This window comes from Astatotilapia calliptera, chromosome 14 (assembly GCF_964374335.1).
Source record: "Astatotilapia calliptera chromosome 14, fAstCal68.1, whole genome shotgun sequence".
Lineage (NCBI taxonomy): Eukaryota > Metazoa > Chordata > Actinopteri > Cichliformes > Cichlidae > Astatotilapia > Astatotilapia calliptera.
The window spans coordinates 14,082,788-14,098,081 of NC_137435.1; the positions used below are offsets into that span (position 1 = coordinate 14,082,788).

General features: G+C 38.6%; 2 protein-coding genes across 2 annotated transcripts; both read right to left on the reverse strand.

The window, feature by feature from the left end:
* Nucleotides 1–257: 257 nt before the first annotated feature.
* Nucleotides 258–4,138, reverse strand: LOC113036608 (extracellular calcium-sensing receptor-like). The gene is made up of 9 exons (XM_026193020.2): nt 3,933–4,138; nt 3,330–3,624; nt 3,138–3,224; nt 2,785–3,054; nt 2,362–2,571; nt 1,988–2,263; nt 1,482–1,709; nt 1,272–1,395; nt 258–1,168 (listed from the first exon to the last, which is right to left on the reverse strand). Exons 1-9 carry the CDS (start codon nt 4,100–4,102, stop codon nt 258–260), a joined length of 2,571 nt encoding a protein of 856 aa, XP_026048805.2. The 5' UTR covers nt 4,103–4,138.
* Nucleotides 4,139–10,276: 6,138 nt separating this feature from the next.
* Nucleotides 10,277–14,369, reverse strand: LOC113036569 (extracellular calcium-sensing receptor-like). Its single transcript, XM_026192986.2, has 9 exons — nt 14,062–14,369; nt 13,521–13,815; nt 13,348–13,434; nt 12,895–13,164; nt 12,487–12,693; nt 12,130–12,405; nt 11,476–11,703; nt 11,270–11,393; nt 10,277–11,187 (listed from the first exon to the last, which is right to left on the reverse strand). The coding sequence occupies exons 1-9, from the start codon at nt 14,295–14,297 to the stop codon at nt 10,277–10,279; spliced, it is 2,634 nt and encodes an 877-aa protein (XP_026048771.1). The 5' UTR covers nt 14,298–14,369.
* Nucleotides 14,370–15,294: the final 925 nt, after the last annotated feature.

Below are 15,294 nucleotides of genomic sequence, written 5' to 3' on the forward strand. Positions count from 1 at the left end.
AACAACCTTGCATAAAATTCATTTATTTGAAAAATGGGTCAAAACTTCTTTGTATCTACTATTTCTGTTGTTGATACTTTCAAATTCATATAAGAGTATTATAAACCCTAGTCAATATACATCACATTTAGAAAGACAAGATATACAAGTATAAGCAATATGAGTCTTGCATGAATCTAATTATTTATATATTCATGATTTATTAATTTATATGTATTTATTTTCATGCATGCATTTTAATTTATGTGGAAACATTTTTACGATTCAGCACCACGACCCATTAAGGCCTTTTTTGTGTTGATCTCCGGTCTCATCAGGATTATGTAACATTTGGGTCCAAACAGTGTGATCAAGAGTCCAAAACTTGAGGCCAGGATGGCAAATACCTCCACTGCATCTGCATAATTTCCCGGTGAGCTGATATACACAGGAACAAAGGCCACCCACACAGCACAGAAGATTAGCATACTGAATGTGATGAGTTTGGCCTCATTAAAACTATCAGGGAGATTCCTTGCCAGGAATGCAATAAGAAAACTGAGGACAGCCAAAATGCCAATATAACCCAATAACACTGCAAAACCCACAGTGGACCCAACTGTACACTCATAAACAATCTTATCATTTTGGTATTGGGTGTTTTTATATGGAGTTGGAGAGGAAGAAACAAGCCAGGTAGTGCAGATGGCTGCTTGAATAGATGTAAGGCACAGAACTGTTCCTCTCTGCTGCGTAACACCAAACCACTTCAGACTGGTTCCCCCTCCTGGCTTGGAGGCTTTGAACACAGCCAGAACAACTATGGTTTTTACCAGGATGCATGAGACACACAGCACAAAGCTGATGCCAAATGCTGCATGTCTGAGTTGGCATGTCCACATCCTGGGTCGTCCAATAAACAGCAGTGAACAAAGGAAACATAACTTGAGTGACAGCAAAAGCTGGAAACTAAGTTCTGAATTGTTGGCACGTACTATGGGTGTTCTGCGATGGTAGATAAAGATCCCTAGAATAACAGTACATATAAATGTGCCCAGTAATGAGGCTGCTGTCAAACAAATACCCAGAGGCTCAAGGTAAGAGAGGAACTCGGTCTTCTTTGGCACACATTGGTCACTCTGGGGGTTTGACCAAAAATCCTCTGGACAACTGGTGCACTCCAAGGAGTCTGATAAATAGGAAAAAGATGAAGAAAGGGGAGGATGGTAAAATGCATATTATAGTTAATATGAATTAAATTAAATATGGCATGTTGAAAGATAAACACTTACTGCTCTTATTAGTGACTTTTCCCTCAGAACAAGGGATGCAGTCAAAACAACATTTAGGTTCCCCCTTCTTTCTCACCATGTGGGTACCAGGTGGACAGCTCTCACTACATACTGATCGAACTGGCTGTTGGACAAACTTAAATATTACTTACTAGAATGAAATTCACTGTACATGTGACAAAAGGTAAAGTCTGAAAAGCCATTTATGACCTTTTTTGATTGAAAGTTCCAGAAGATTTTGTCTTCATCAAGTATGATTTCTTCATCTTTGAAAGTTGACCTCTTAACCTCACCCACATTCTGAACTTTAGTGCTTCCATCAGGGAGCCACAACCAGTTCATAACATCATAAATTGGCACCACATCACCATTTTCATCAAATGACACTTGATCACCAAATGGAGTGGAGAAATTTACCCTTTCCAAGTAATAAAGAAGCTGTTAAAAATTATAAATTAATAAATTATAAAAGTAATATATAAGAAATAGATTTCAAAGTACAGGCAAATTAAATCTAGCACTTGTTATACCTGTACATATAAATGCATTAAAATCCAATTCTAAATTAAACACGGGACGTCTCTAATCGCCATATATATGCATATAAGTTAATGTGCTCTATTATAAATAACATATCCTACAGGGTGCATCTTGTTCTGAAAGTAATTATAGAACAAATGATTTACTCATAGATGGAGTATAAACAAATATCACACCTGCCATGGCTCCAGTGATTGTAAAGTGCCACAGCTGTGACCACTGAAAGGCCCTCTTCTTGGCTTGCACTGCAGCATGTCATCAAGGGCATATGCCAGAGCATAAACAGCTTTGTACACATTGTACTCAGGCCGGAGGTTGGAAACGTCCAAGAACTTCGTATTCACATTTTCTAGATCTTCCTGTCCAGTGCATAGTGCACCTCCACCTTCCATCCAGCCTGGTGGAGCTGGAGAAAATCTGCACTGGAATGTGAATTCCCAGAACTGATTCACCTGAAATATGTTATTGGCGAATTTTTATTTTATGCTTTGTTTTAACATTGACAACAAAAAATTCTTGCAACTACCACAGTAAATTTTTAAACTCTCACCATGCTGTTTCCATAGTTATTATTGTGATGTAGATCAGGACGTGTTTTTAATAGGAATTCCCTGAGCCCTGGTATTTCTCCTCGTCGAATAGCAATGCCCAGTGTACCACCCAGGTATGGCATGAGCTCAGGTGTTTGGAGCACAGCACCTGTTGCTGTCCAGCCTTCACTGGCTAACCACTGTAGGCCTGTTACATTCTGCTTGGCTACCTGTGCATTATATATTACCAAATGTAAGAAGTGATCATTCCACAAATACTTTGGTGACATTAAGATGTGACTGAAGTATTTCCTGATGTTAAAACTTATTCTATACCATTTGTGTTCTGTATTAATTCAAATAAAAATGTAATACATCTTTTACACAGAGTAGAGATGCAGATTTTCATAACAAGAAATAATCAGATTCTTTTAAAATTGCACCTCTTCTATAAGGTTTATCATGTGACTCAAATGTACAAAGGCAATGACCACACGAGCTGTTGATTTTTTCATCACATCCACAATCCTCCTCAGTTCATCTGTGTCTTTGTCCCAGGGTAAAACTTCAACGTAGGCAAGGCAACCTTCTCCAGACAAACTGAGCTCGGATTGTAAGGATCTGGCTGCATGAAGTCCATAATCATCGTCAGTGATGAGCAGACCTGCCCAAGTCCAGCCAAAATGTTTTAGGATCTGAATCATAGCACGTACCTAAGTGAAAACAGATTAAAACATGAGTGCTGCTGATCAGCTGCTGTTGACGTTTTGTATTTGTCCTGATTGATTTTTTTAACCTGGAAAGCATCACTTGGGATCGTCCTAAAGAAGGATGGATACTTTTGACGGTCAGTCAAACAGGAACATGTGGCAAAATAACTCACCTGTGAAAACCACAGACAATATATTGTACATTATTTTTGACATTGAATTTACAGTTAAATCAATATAACCATAAATAATATTCTATGGTTAAACTGAAAACTTACCATGGGTACTCTGTACAAACCTAAGACGCTGGAGATAGCAATAGAACGTGTAGAGGAAGTTTCACCCACGATCGCTAGGACTGGAGGTTTTCCAACACATGTATTATGTAATATAATTTGTTCCTCTTGACCACTGGCTAATGACAACGCTCCACGGAATCCAATTCTAAGTTCAGCACAGTTGTCATAAAGAGTGTATCCCACAGTCACATTAGGCAGCAAGTTGGAGTTGTTGTTGATCTCATCAACAGCAAAAGCCATGGTTTGTGCTTGCCTAAACCCCTGAACATAGAAACTAATAAAAAAACATTTTGATTTGAAAAATACATCATTAGAAAACATGTTACAAAGATACTCATACAAATAATTAAGGAAACTAAATAACAACAATTATAGGGATATTTTAATGAAAAAATAATCAAGAACAAGCTTCAGTCAGTATGCGTTATTCTGAGCGTCAGCGAAGAAAACAAAGTATAGTTACTTTAGACATAACATTTATATTTAAATTAGCATTAGGTTTGTCCCTGTTCTCTCTCTTTTTGTTGTTTCCCTGTCATATTTACCTTGTTTTACTTCCCTATTTCACCCTGTCATACTTACCCATGGCAAGAAGGCTGTTGTGGCTGTGAGGTAAAAGACAGGTCAGGAACACTTGAGAAAAAGTGGACTGGAAACAATCCACCCAGGATGACATCTCCACTCTTGTGCATTATGTTTAGATGAAATTGCCCCTGTAGCTGACATGAGGAGGGAAACACAGAAGAGGACATAGCATAAGAAAAGTAGGAATACAGCAAAATGAACAAGAGCAAATTACTTCGTAAAAATGAGCTCATGACAGCTTTCAGATTTTCTGACCTTAGTCATTGCATTTTATTGCATTGCCATTGCCTTTTATTGACATGAATCGTGCACACCGCCCTTCAGTGAAAATCAAGAAGAAAGGGCAGGGCTTAACCGTTTAAGACCTACCATAGAAAAGTCCGCAAGAGTTTACTTTATATTTTTACATGCTGTAGTGCCATTTTTGGGAGCATTTCAAGTTGCTATACATCAATACAACTGTTATAGCCCAAATTTTAATAATATGTATGCATTAAGTCCATAGTAACTACATAAATTGCAAAAAAGTGCAATAAACTACAAAAAAAATTAAAATTGTTTTTGTTTTGTTTTTTACATATATTTCTACTTGGAGAAATTTAAGAGGTTTATCCCTCAAAACTTTAAATACAAAAAAGTTGCAAAAAATAGTTTACAACAACAGGAAATTTATTTTGAGTGTCTTCATAGTTTTATTTTTGAGATACACCATTTTTTATATACTGCAGAAAAAACGAAAAACAATCCTATAATGCAAATTTGCAAAACAAAAACAGCATGTGCATCAAAATAAACTATTTAAAGTAGTGCAATTTGAGTCCTAAGCATCCCAGAAACTATTCAGAAAAGCATAAAGTCAAACATCAAAAAACATCAGTATGGGCTTTTAAGGCCTACAAGTAAAAAGCTACATTTTCCGCGAAAATGACGTCACTTCCGGTTTCGGGCAGGTAATGTCGGACATGCGATTGTTTGCGCTGACGTCTATTTTAATGTAGGAAGTGTTATGAACAGCTGATCGGATCGGCAAAGCGTGTTTCTGGAATATTATGTTTTTGTTCCTGCAAGCGCTTTTTATGCAATTTTTGCAAAGCTATATGTGGAAGGAAACCGTGACCTAGGTCAAGCTGATGGCATAAGATGTATGTACAACTCCTCCGGTTTCATATGCAAAAAAATATTATTGTGCTAGCTTACGTGGTTCCGGTTCTACGGGGATTTAAAAATAGTTACGCAAAACGGAGCATGCCCGCTCCGACCGGCTTTAAAGAGTTAAATACTGATCAGATATTACTTTTGTATCCAGGCAGATTTAGATAAGATTAGGCAGATTTGAGTGTATTACTTCTCAAGATGACCTCAAGCTCACAAAAAATAATTTATTTTTGTCTATGGTTTCATTTTTGTTAAATATCATTCTGTTTTTCAATGGTTATAATAGAATAATGAATGTTGTGTTGGTTCAACCAAGACACCAGATGCACATGGAGCAATATGTATTGTGGTGAGCTGGGAATCTTACAACAAAAGGCCCACACAGAGGTTGAGCCTGCAGTTCTACCCCAAGTCACGAGATTACACTAGCCGCTCCCAATACGCCATAATATCAAACTGTCACGGCTGGGAAGGCGAGCCGTGTGGTGTGGAGGAAGGAGGACCCAAGATGCAAGCAGTGGATGAAAATGCTAGTGAAGTTTATTTACAAGGTATAGTGGTAAACAAGCAGTGGGGCATGACAAATAACTGAGAACACCTAAACTGGGAGAACTAAAATAACAGACCTGGGAGCATACGACAAAGGGATGAGAGGCAGAGAGGCAGACGACGAGCAGGACACAGAGTAACACAGACTGACACCGAGGAACACAGACGAACCAGCAACAGGCAGGAGAACACACAGGGCTTAAATACACACACCAGTAATCAGCGGATGAGAGACAGGAGGGCAACACAGCTGGGAGAAATCAGAGCTGATGGGACAGGGGAAACGTAAACTGAACACACTCACATCAGACAGAGACCTTCACAATAAAACAGGAAACTCTGACACGGGGAACCAAACAAGACACAGATCTAAACAGACAGCTTCACAAACAGATGGGTGACACCATAGACAGACAGAGACACAGACGCAGACTCAAAGGCAGACCGAATATAACACATAGAACTCAAACAATAATAATCATCATCATCATAATAAACTAGAAAATGATAATAAACTAAAAGCGCTGGGTCACCGACCCAGGACCATGACACAAACTGTAATTCATATTTAGCAAAGTTTATGGTGAATATCTCAACAAGCAATGTTTAAAAAAAAAAACCCAAAAAAACAAAACAGTCCAAATCCCAATAGAATAGAATAGAATAGAATTCAACTTTATTGTCATTGCACATGCACAGGTACAGGGCAACGAAATGCAGTTTGCATCCATCCAGAAGTGCTTTAGTGATATAGATATATTACAATATATATTAGCAATAATATAGATATGTGAGTATATTACAGAAATGGGTCTATTATGGTATGTTATAATGTACACGGTATGAAGTATGTTGTGAATATTCTATAACTATAAGTATGTACAGGCTGTAGTGAGTACAAGCTATGTACAGGATATGAACAGGATATAAATATGAAAAACTATACAGAATATGAAATAAATAACTTTACAGAATCTGGGATATAGAGCTATACAGAAATGGGAACTATGCAAGTTGTAAACAGTTGTAGGATTAAAGATTATCGAATGTACAGAATGATTATTTACACAGAGCTATACAGTAGTGCAGTTAAGATAAGTGAGGGTGTAGATAGTTTCTACAGAGGCTATATAAAGTGCTAGTGGTTGTGAGTGGTGGTTCAGTCAATAGTTTTTGACTGTAAAATTGTCATCATCAGAATTTTTTTATTCCATGAGTGAGTTTTTTTTTTAAAATAATAATAATAATACATTTTATTTATAGGCCCCATTATAGACCGTCAAGGTTGCCTAACAATAGTACAAAATAAATAAATACATAAAATCACAAAGTAAATGAAAAAAAACAAGCATTAAAGTATAAAGGCAAGAATAAAAGCTAAACGAGGTAAATATAGGTTAAGACAGAATCATAATGAAGGCTAGGTAATTTTGAATAGATGGGTTTTAAGACGCGATTTAAAAGTGGTGAGAGAGTTTGTAGTCCGAAGATCTGGTGGAAGTGCATTCCAAAGTCTTGGGGAAGAACAACCAAAGGCTCTGCGTTCCAAGCAAGTGAGCAGGTGGAACAGACAGAACGGAAGTTGAAGAAGAGTGGCGTGTACGAGGGGTTAAGTATGTATGGAGAAGATCAGATATATGTGGGGGAGCAAGGTCACGAAGAGCTTTGAAGGTAAGAAGCAGGATCATGAAGCTGAAACGGAGGTGAACTGGAAGCCAATGGAGCTGTTTAAGAACAGGTGTTGTATGTTCAATTTTTGGAGAGATTTATGAAGTAGGAATTTACCACAGAGAATTGAATTACAGTAATCGAAACAACATATGAGAAGAGCATTGACAAGAATGGTGGTACTGTTTGGAGAGAGTGAAGGACGAAGGCAGTTAATATTACGAAAATGATATTATTTATATGTGCTGTGAAGGAAAGAGTGCTGTCGAGGATGACACCAAGACTCTTAACTTGAAGGGAAGGTGTGACAACAGAGTGGTCAATGGATAATGAAAGACTTCTGGTTGGAACTTTAGTCAGTTTTGATTTGGTGCCTATTAGAATAAATTCTGTTTTATTGCCATTAAGTTTAAGAAAGTTGTGAGCAAAAACCAGACCTTGATTTCACTTAAACAATCAGAAATAGATGTGGGTGGGATAGTAGCTATAGGTTTGGAAGATAAGTAGAGCTGGGTGTCATCTGCATAGCAGGGAAATTTGATGTTATATTTCTTGAATATATTACCTAGGGGTAGGAGATAGATAATAAAAAGTAAAGGACCCAGGACAGAGCCTTGGGGTGTACCGGAGTTAACTGGAGCAGATAGTGATCTGTGAGTGCGTAATTGAACAAACTGAATGGACAGAGAGATACGAGGTAAACCAGGCGAGTGCTGTACCATCGATGCCAAGAGATGTGTCACAGCCGGGCAGCCAACTCAAGGATTAGGATGCACACACCCAGGGCTGGACTGGGACAAAAAAATCAGCCAGGGCATTTTGACTAGCGACCGGCCCACCAGGTATTATAGGAAAATCCACAAAGCCAGGTGGCGCTCGGACTGGTCCCGCAGCTCTTCATGCTGGCGACGCACCTCCACCGCCTGCTCCCGCTGGGCGGCCGCCATTTCGGCCACCCTCTGGCCCAGCTCCTCCCTTCCCTGGCTCCGATAAGGACCCGCCGTGCCGCCTCCTGGGTTTCGGCACCAATGTGGTGAGAACAAGGCACGACGGGACCACAGATCATCATTCAGAGCCATCTTTATTTACACTCACCACAACACAACACCACACACACCTGAGTCCCTGTGTTTTAACCTGGTGGGCGTGATTACGGATGCCGTGCAGGTGCGTCCATCCTCCCTGCACAGCACCGCAGACCACCACATATGTGTAAAAAAGATGAAAGGAAGAAAAATAGGGTCAAAATTCGTACTTGTAACTTGCAGGGTTTTTTTTTGGCTAAATCCACACACAAATCTTTTTTACGCACACACAAATTAATTTTACACATACAAATCCTGATTTACAAGTACAAAACTGATTTACAAGTACAAAATATTTATGACCACAATTGAGCCCATAAAGCTAGCCAAACAGTAAAGACACAGTGAGTAAATACTTTGGCAATAAATTAAGGAGTGAGTACACAGAGAATGTGCTTCGGATGAAGCACGTGAAGATTATACTATGAAAAAATAAGTTATCTAATTTTTTAAAATTAAATTGCTATGCAGATAAGCTACTCAAACATACCACTGTGTGTTGGAACAGGAAGTGATACTCTACCGCAGAGAGAGTGAACACCAAGTGACAGCGCCACTCAAAGGAGTGCCAAAGAAAGAAAGGGGAAACGCAGACAACCTGATGAGGAACAAAGGAAAACACACACAATATATACACAGAGGGTAATGTACCATGTACCATGTACCAGTACCGTGACATCTATACCATTTATTTTGATTATTAAGTCAAACTATCATCATCATCATCATATGACTCCTTAATGTAGGGAATAAACCACACAAAATTTATGGGAAATTGGAGGAACAAGCAGGAACTATGTGAAACCTCACAATGTATATATAAATAAAAAGATTAATAACACAATTTAACTGTTGGATCATTTTTGAAATCCTGAAGCAATGCAATTTAGCCATGCGGCTCAATGTAAGGAGCTCTCTGATTGGTTGGACAGACACAGGCTGGATGCCTGGATCTACACTGCTGTTTGTGCTTATACCTTTGCCCTGCTAAGAATTGTGTGTGCTTGTACAAAGGCCATTCAGCTTCAGGATTTACTCTAACCAACGCGTATATGTGAAGAATGAAGAGACCCTGCAATGAAACTGAACCTCTGAGTGTGCACCTGTGGACTCAGTCTGAGTACCTGTTGAAGGTGGCTAACATGGCTAACACTAGCATCACTGCATGTAACCCTGTTATTCCTTCCTCATTCCTTATATGAATGAGAGAACTGACAGAGGGACGTATTTGAATATCTTCTGTTCCACCTTTCCTAACCTGGAAGCTGAGGATGACTTAATCCTGACAAGGACACAAACCTCAGCACATATCATAGATGTTTCATTCTCTGTGCAGCAATTTCAGAGACGGATCGCAACAACCACTCATTAAGATCGTCCAGAAATCTGTCCCTTTCTGGCAACTGTGGAAACTTCAAATAAGAAGAATAAGAATCCATATGTAATGGTTTGTTTATTTAGAGAAAGTAATTCTGTATTATGTATAAGGCTAAATTTAATCATGGTGAGCCACACACGTGCATTGGAAAAGTATAAATGATTCACATTTTAACACAATCATGAAAAAAAAATGTAATAGAGTTTCAATAGAGTACCTAACTGTTTTTAATATGTTCTCCTAACTGTTTTACCATGTTCTCACTTTCATGGTGTGAATGGAAAGAATTTTTTTAAAGGTTCAATATATTTGGTTAAATGTATAATATGTAATAATTTGTTTTTCTGCATTAACTTTTCTGCTACATATGGAAAAATATTGTGATTCAGTCCCACGGGAAATTATTGCTTTTTTGGTGTTGAGTTCTGGTCTCATTAGGATTATGCAACATTTGGGTCCAAAAAGTGTGATTAAGAACTGCTTTTCTAGTCTATGTGGAAAAATACTTAAGATTCACTGCCACGACCCATTATAACCTTTTTTGTGTTCAATTCGGGTCTCATTATTATTATGTAACATTTGGGTCCAAACAGTGTGATCAACAGTCCAAAACTTGAGGCCAGGATGGCAAATACCTCCACTGCATCTGCATAATTTCCTGGTGAGCTGATATAAACAGGAACAAAGGCCACCCACACAGCACAGAAGATCAGCATGCTGAATGTGATGAGCTTGGCCTCATTAAAACTATCAGGGAGATTCCTTGCCAGGAAAGCAATTAGAAAACTGAGGAAAGCCAGAACGCCAATATAACCCAGTAATACTGCAAAACCCACAGTGGACCCAAATGCACACTCATAAACAATCTTATCATTTTGGTATTGGGTGTTTTTATGTGGAGTTGGAGAGGAAGAAACAAGCCAGGTAGTGCAAATGGCTGCCTGAATAGATGTAAGAAACAGAACTGTTCCTCTCTGCTGCATAACACCAAACCACTTCAGACTGGTTCCCCCTCCTGGCTTGGAGGCTTTGAACACAGCCAGAACAACCATGGTTTTTACCAGGATGCATGAGACACAAAGCACAAAGCTGATCCCAAATGCTGCATGTCTGAGTTGGCATGTCCACATCCTGGGTCGTCCAATGAACAGAAGTGAACACAGGAAACACAACTTGAGTGACAACAATAGCTGGAAACTAAGTTCTGAATTATTGGCACGTATTATAGGTGTTCTGCGATGGTAGAAAAAGATCCCTAGAACAACAGCACAAATGAGTGTGCCCAGCAGTGAAGTTGCTGCCAAACAAATACCCAGAGGCTCATGGTAGGAGAGGAACTCTGTCTTCTTGGGAACGCAGTAGTCACGCTGGGGGTTTGACCAAAAATCCTCTGGACAACTGGTGCACTCAAATGAGTCTTAAAAAGAAGAAGATGGTGAAATGCATATTATATTTCAAAGAAAAAAATAAATATGCCATGTTGAAAGATAAACACCTACTGCTTTTATTAGTAATTTTTCCCTCAGAACAAGGGATGCAGTCAAAACAGCATTTGGGTTCCGCCTTCCTTCTCACCATGTGGGTACCAGGAGGACAGCTCTCACTGCATACTGATCGAGGTGGCTATTGGACAAAGTTAAACATTACTTGCCAAAATTACATATGCTATACATGTGACAATGTAAAAGTCTAAGAAACGTATAACCTTTTTCAAATCAAAGTTCCAGAAGATTTTGTCTTCATCAAGTATGAGTTCTTCACCTTTGAAAGTTGACCTTTTAACCTCACCCACATTCTGAACTTCAGTGCTTCCATCAGGGAGCCACAACCAGTTCATCACATCGTAAATTGGTACCACATCACCATTCTCATCAAATGACACTTCATCACCAAATGGTGTGGTAAAGTTCACCCTTTCCAAGTAATAAACAAGCTGTTAAAAAAATAAAATAAACTATTGGACTCATTATATTTAAATATAGAAATCAAGGTATTTCACTAATAACCTGTATGTATGTGTACATAATAAACAAGCTGTTAAAAAAGTGATTCATCAGAAATAAATTATTTTTCACATTGAAATAGTGGCATACTATTCAGAGGTCATTATGCCTATTTTATTTAAATATAGAAATTACAGGAAGAACAAGTTATATCACAAAAGGTCAATGATCTCTCCGATCTAAATATACGAAGCACTACACTATCAGGAGTACAGAAAATCCTTTTAGCTCCTTCCAGCTGTTTAACCAGTAAAACATATGGCATTTTGTTTAATCCCACAGGATGAATGTCACCCTGAAAGTAATTACAAGCAAACAATTTGTTTAGTTAGGTGGACTGTAAACTGATATCACACCTGCCAAGGCTCCAGTGACTGCAAAGCACCACAGCTGTTCCCACTGAAAGGCCCTCTTCCTGGCTTGCACCGTAGCATGTCATCAAGGGAATATGCCAGGGCATAAACAGCTTTGTACACGTTATACTCAGGCCGCAGGTTGGTAATGTCCAAGAACTCATTGTCCACATTTTGCAGCTTTTCCTGTCCAGTGCATAATGCACCTCCACCTTCCAGCCAGCCTGGTGGAGCTGGTGCAAATCTGCACTGAAATGTGAATTCCCAAAACTGATTCACCTGAAATATTTAGATTTTATAAATATAAATTATGATAATATCTAGTTCTTGCACATACCATACTAAATGTAAAAACCTCACCATGCGATTTCCATAGCTATTGTTGTAATGTAGAGTGGGACGTATTTTTAACAGGAATTCCCTGAGCCCTGGTATTTCCCCATGGCGAATGGCAATACCCAGTGTACCACCCAGGTATGGCATAAGCTGAGGTGTTTGGAGCACAGCAGCTGCTGTCCAGGCCTCACTGGCCATCCACTGTAGGCCTGTTACATTTTGCGTCACTACCTGTGCATTGTAATATACCAAATATTGAAACTGGCAAATACTTTAGGGACATTATCATGCCATTGAATTGCTTCTCTTGCAAAATAATTCCACATGATTTAATTTCTTTACTCATTCACACAAACATACAAAATGTTTTACACACTATAGTTAATTCAAATCTTTATAATTATTAATAATAAAATTGTTGTAAAGCCAGACCTCATTCATAAGGTTTAGTATGTGACTCTCATATGCAAAGACAATTACAACTCGAGCTGTGGATTTTTTCATGACATTCACAATCCTCCTGACTTCATCTGTGTTTTTGTCCCGAGGCAAAACCTCAAAGTACGCCAGGCAACCTTCACCAGACCGACTGAGCTCAGATTGTAAGGATCTTGCTGCATTATGTCCATAATCATCATTACTGATGAGCAAACCTGCCCAAGTCCAGCCAAAATGTTTTAGAATCTGGATCATAGCACGTACCTATGTGAATACAGATTAGAACAGAGGTGCATAGTCTAGAAAAATCTTTCATTAGAGTTACTTTTCATCAGCTTTACAGCACATCATTATGTATTCTGTTGGAAAACAGGTATTCATCAGGTATATCCTTAAATATACTTTAGTTCTTTATTTTTTTATTGCTTTAATTTTGGTGATGTTTACCTGGAAACCATCACTTGGTATTGTCCTAAAGAAGGATGGATACTTTTGACGATCAGTCAGACAGGAACATGTGGCAAAATAACTCACCTGTCAAAAATGCAAGCTTTATATTGTATTAAATATACAGTTAATTCAACCAACAATAACATGCTATGGTTAAACTGAGAACTTACCATAGGTACTCTGTACAAACCTAAGACGCTGGAGATAGCAATAGAACGTGTAGAGGAAGAATCACCCACAATCCCTATGACTAGAGGATTTCCAGCACATGCATGATCCAATATAATTTGTTCCTCTTGACCATTGACTAATGACAATGCTCCTCGGAATCCAATTCCAAGTTCAGCACAGTTGTCATAAAGACTGTATCCTAAAGTCACATTAGGTAAAAGTTCAGAGTTTTTGTTGATTTCATCAATAGCAAAAGCCATGATTTGTGCCAGCCTAAATCCTTGTACATAGAATCTAAAAAAAGAAAAAGTTAATTATTGTAAAATAAAAACAAGATACTTGGAAAACGGAGTGCAAAATTAATTAACAAAAAAAAATACAGACACTGAATGAAAACAATTAAAAGGACATTTTAATGAAAAAATAACAGCAGACGGTCAAGAAACTTGCATGATGATATTAATACTTTAGTTATAAAATACAATGGAACTCATTTCCCACAATTTTTTCTTTTCTTCATTCCCCCCTGGCCATACTTACCCATGACATGTAGGCTGTTGTGGTTCTGAGATAAAAGACAGGTCAGGAACACTTTTAAAAAAATGGACTGGAAACAGTCCACCCAGAATTACATCTCCAGTCTTGTGCACCCCATTTAGATGAAATTCTCCTTGTAACTGACAAGAGCTGGGAAATACAGAAGATAATAAAGCATAAGAAAAGTAGAAATATAGTAAAACAAGCAAGAGCAAATTGGTTTGAAATAATAACCACATGGCAGCTTTCTGATTTTCTGAGCCTAGTAATCAGGTTTTATTGTTTTGTCATTCCTTTTTATTGGAATACAGTGTTAGATAATCTTGCAGCCCACCCATCTGGGAAAAGGGGGCAGGGCAGACTTAGAAAACAGTAAAAGTGAATTAGTAGATAACAAGAACTTTGTTTTGTGTGTGTGTTTTGTTAATTTCATTTCTTTTTAACAGATGTAAAAGATTACTGAATATTTTTATGGTTCAACAAATGTATGAAATACACATCAAAAATATGATTCATGTACAGCAAGGTTTATGATGAAAATACCTTGTTAAAATAAAATATTAAGTCAAATCTAGCTGTCTTGGACTATAAAATTTCCATATTGTCAGAATTTTTTTTTTTAATTTGTTCTTTTCACACAAAAGGAACCTATGCACACAGTGTTCCAAGACAAGTAAGTGTTTATTGTCAGAGTTTTTCATGATTTCTGCTTGGGCATCTCTCCAGTTGCCTCCACTCTGGCTCAGCTAGCACAGCTCTCTCATCAGGTGCTGGCATCCTACTCAAATAGGGGAGGTATGATTAGATGATGGTTATCAGCTGTGTAGGTTAGCCTTCCTGCCACCACAGCCTGTTTCCACTGCTCCACCCCTCCCCTGCAAAACCCCAGTCAAGGCTGAAGCCAGAATGTGGAGTTTATCCAACTTAAACTAGCATGTCCAGGGTCATGGGCCGTGGGTGGCGAAGCTCGACGAATGGAACAGTGGTGCAAGAGTTGATGGAGGAGAGGCATTGTTTTGCAGGTGTAGTCAAACAGGAGGGGGGAAGAGGAGGCCCGGGTGAGTCCAGAAAAATAGTGATCTGAGGCAGGGAGACAGGCAAGCCAGACTGTGAGGACTGGCCCTGGGACTGAGCTCCTCTCTTTTTAACTGGGTCCTGGACTTCCTGACCAACAGACCACAGTCTGTGAGGATCCACAATGTCTCCTCACCTTCCAGAGTCCTCAGCATTAGCTCC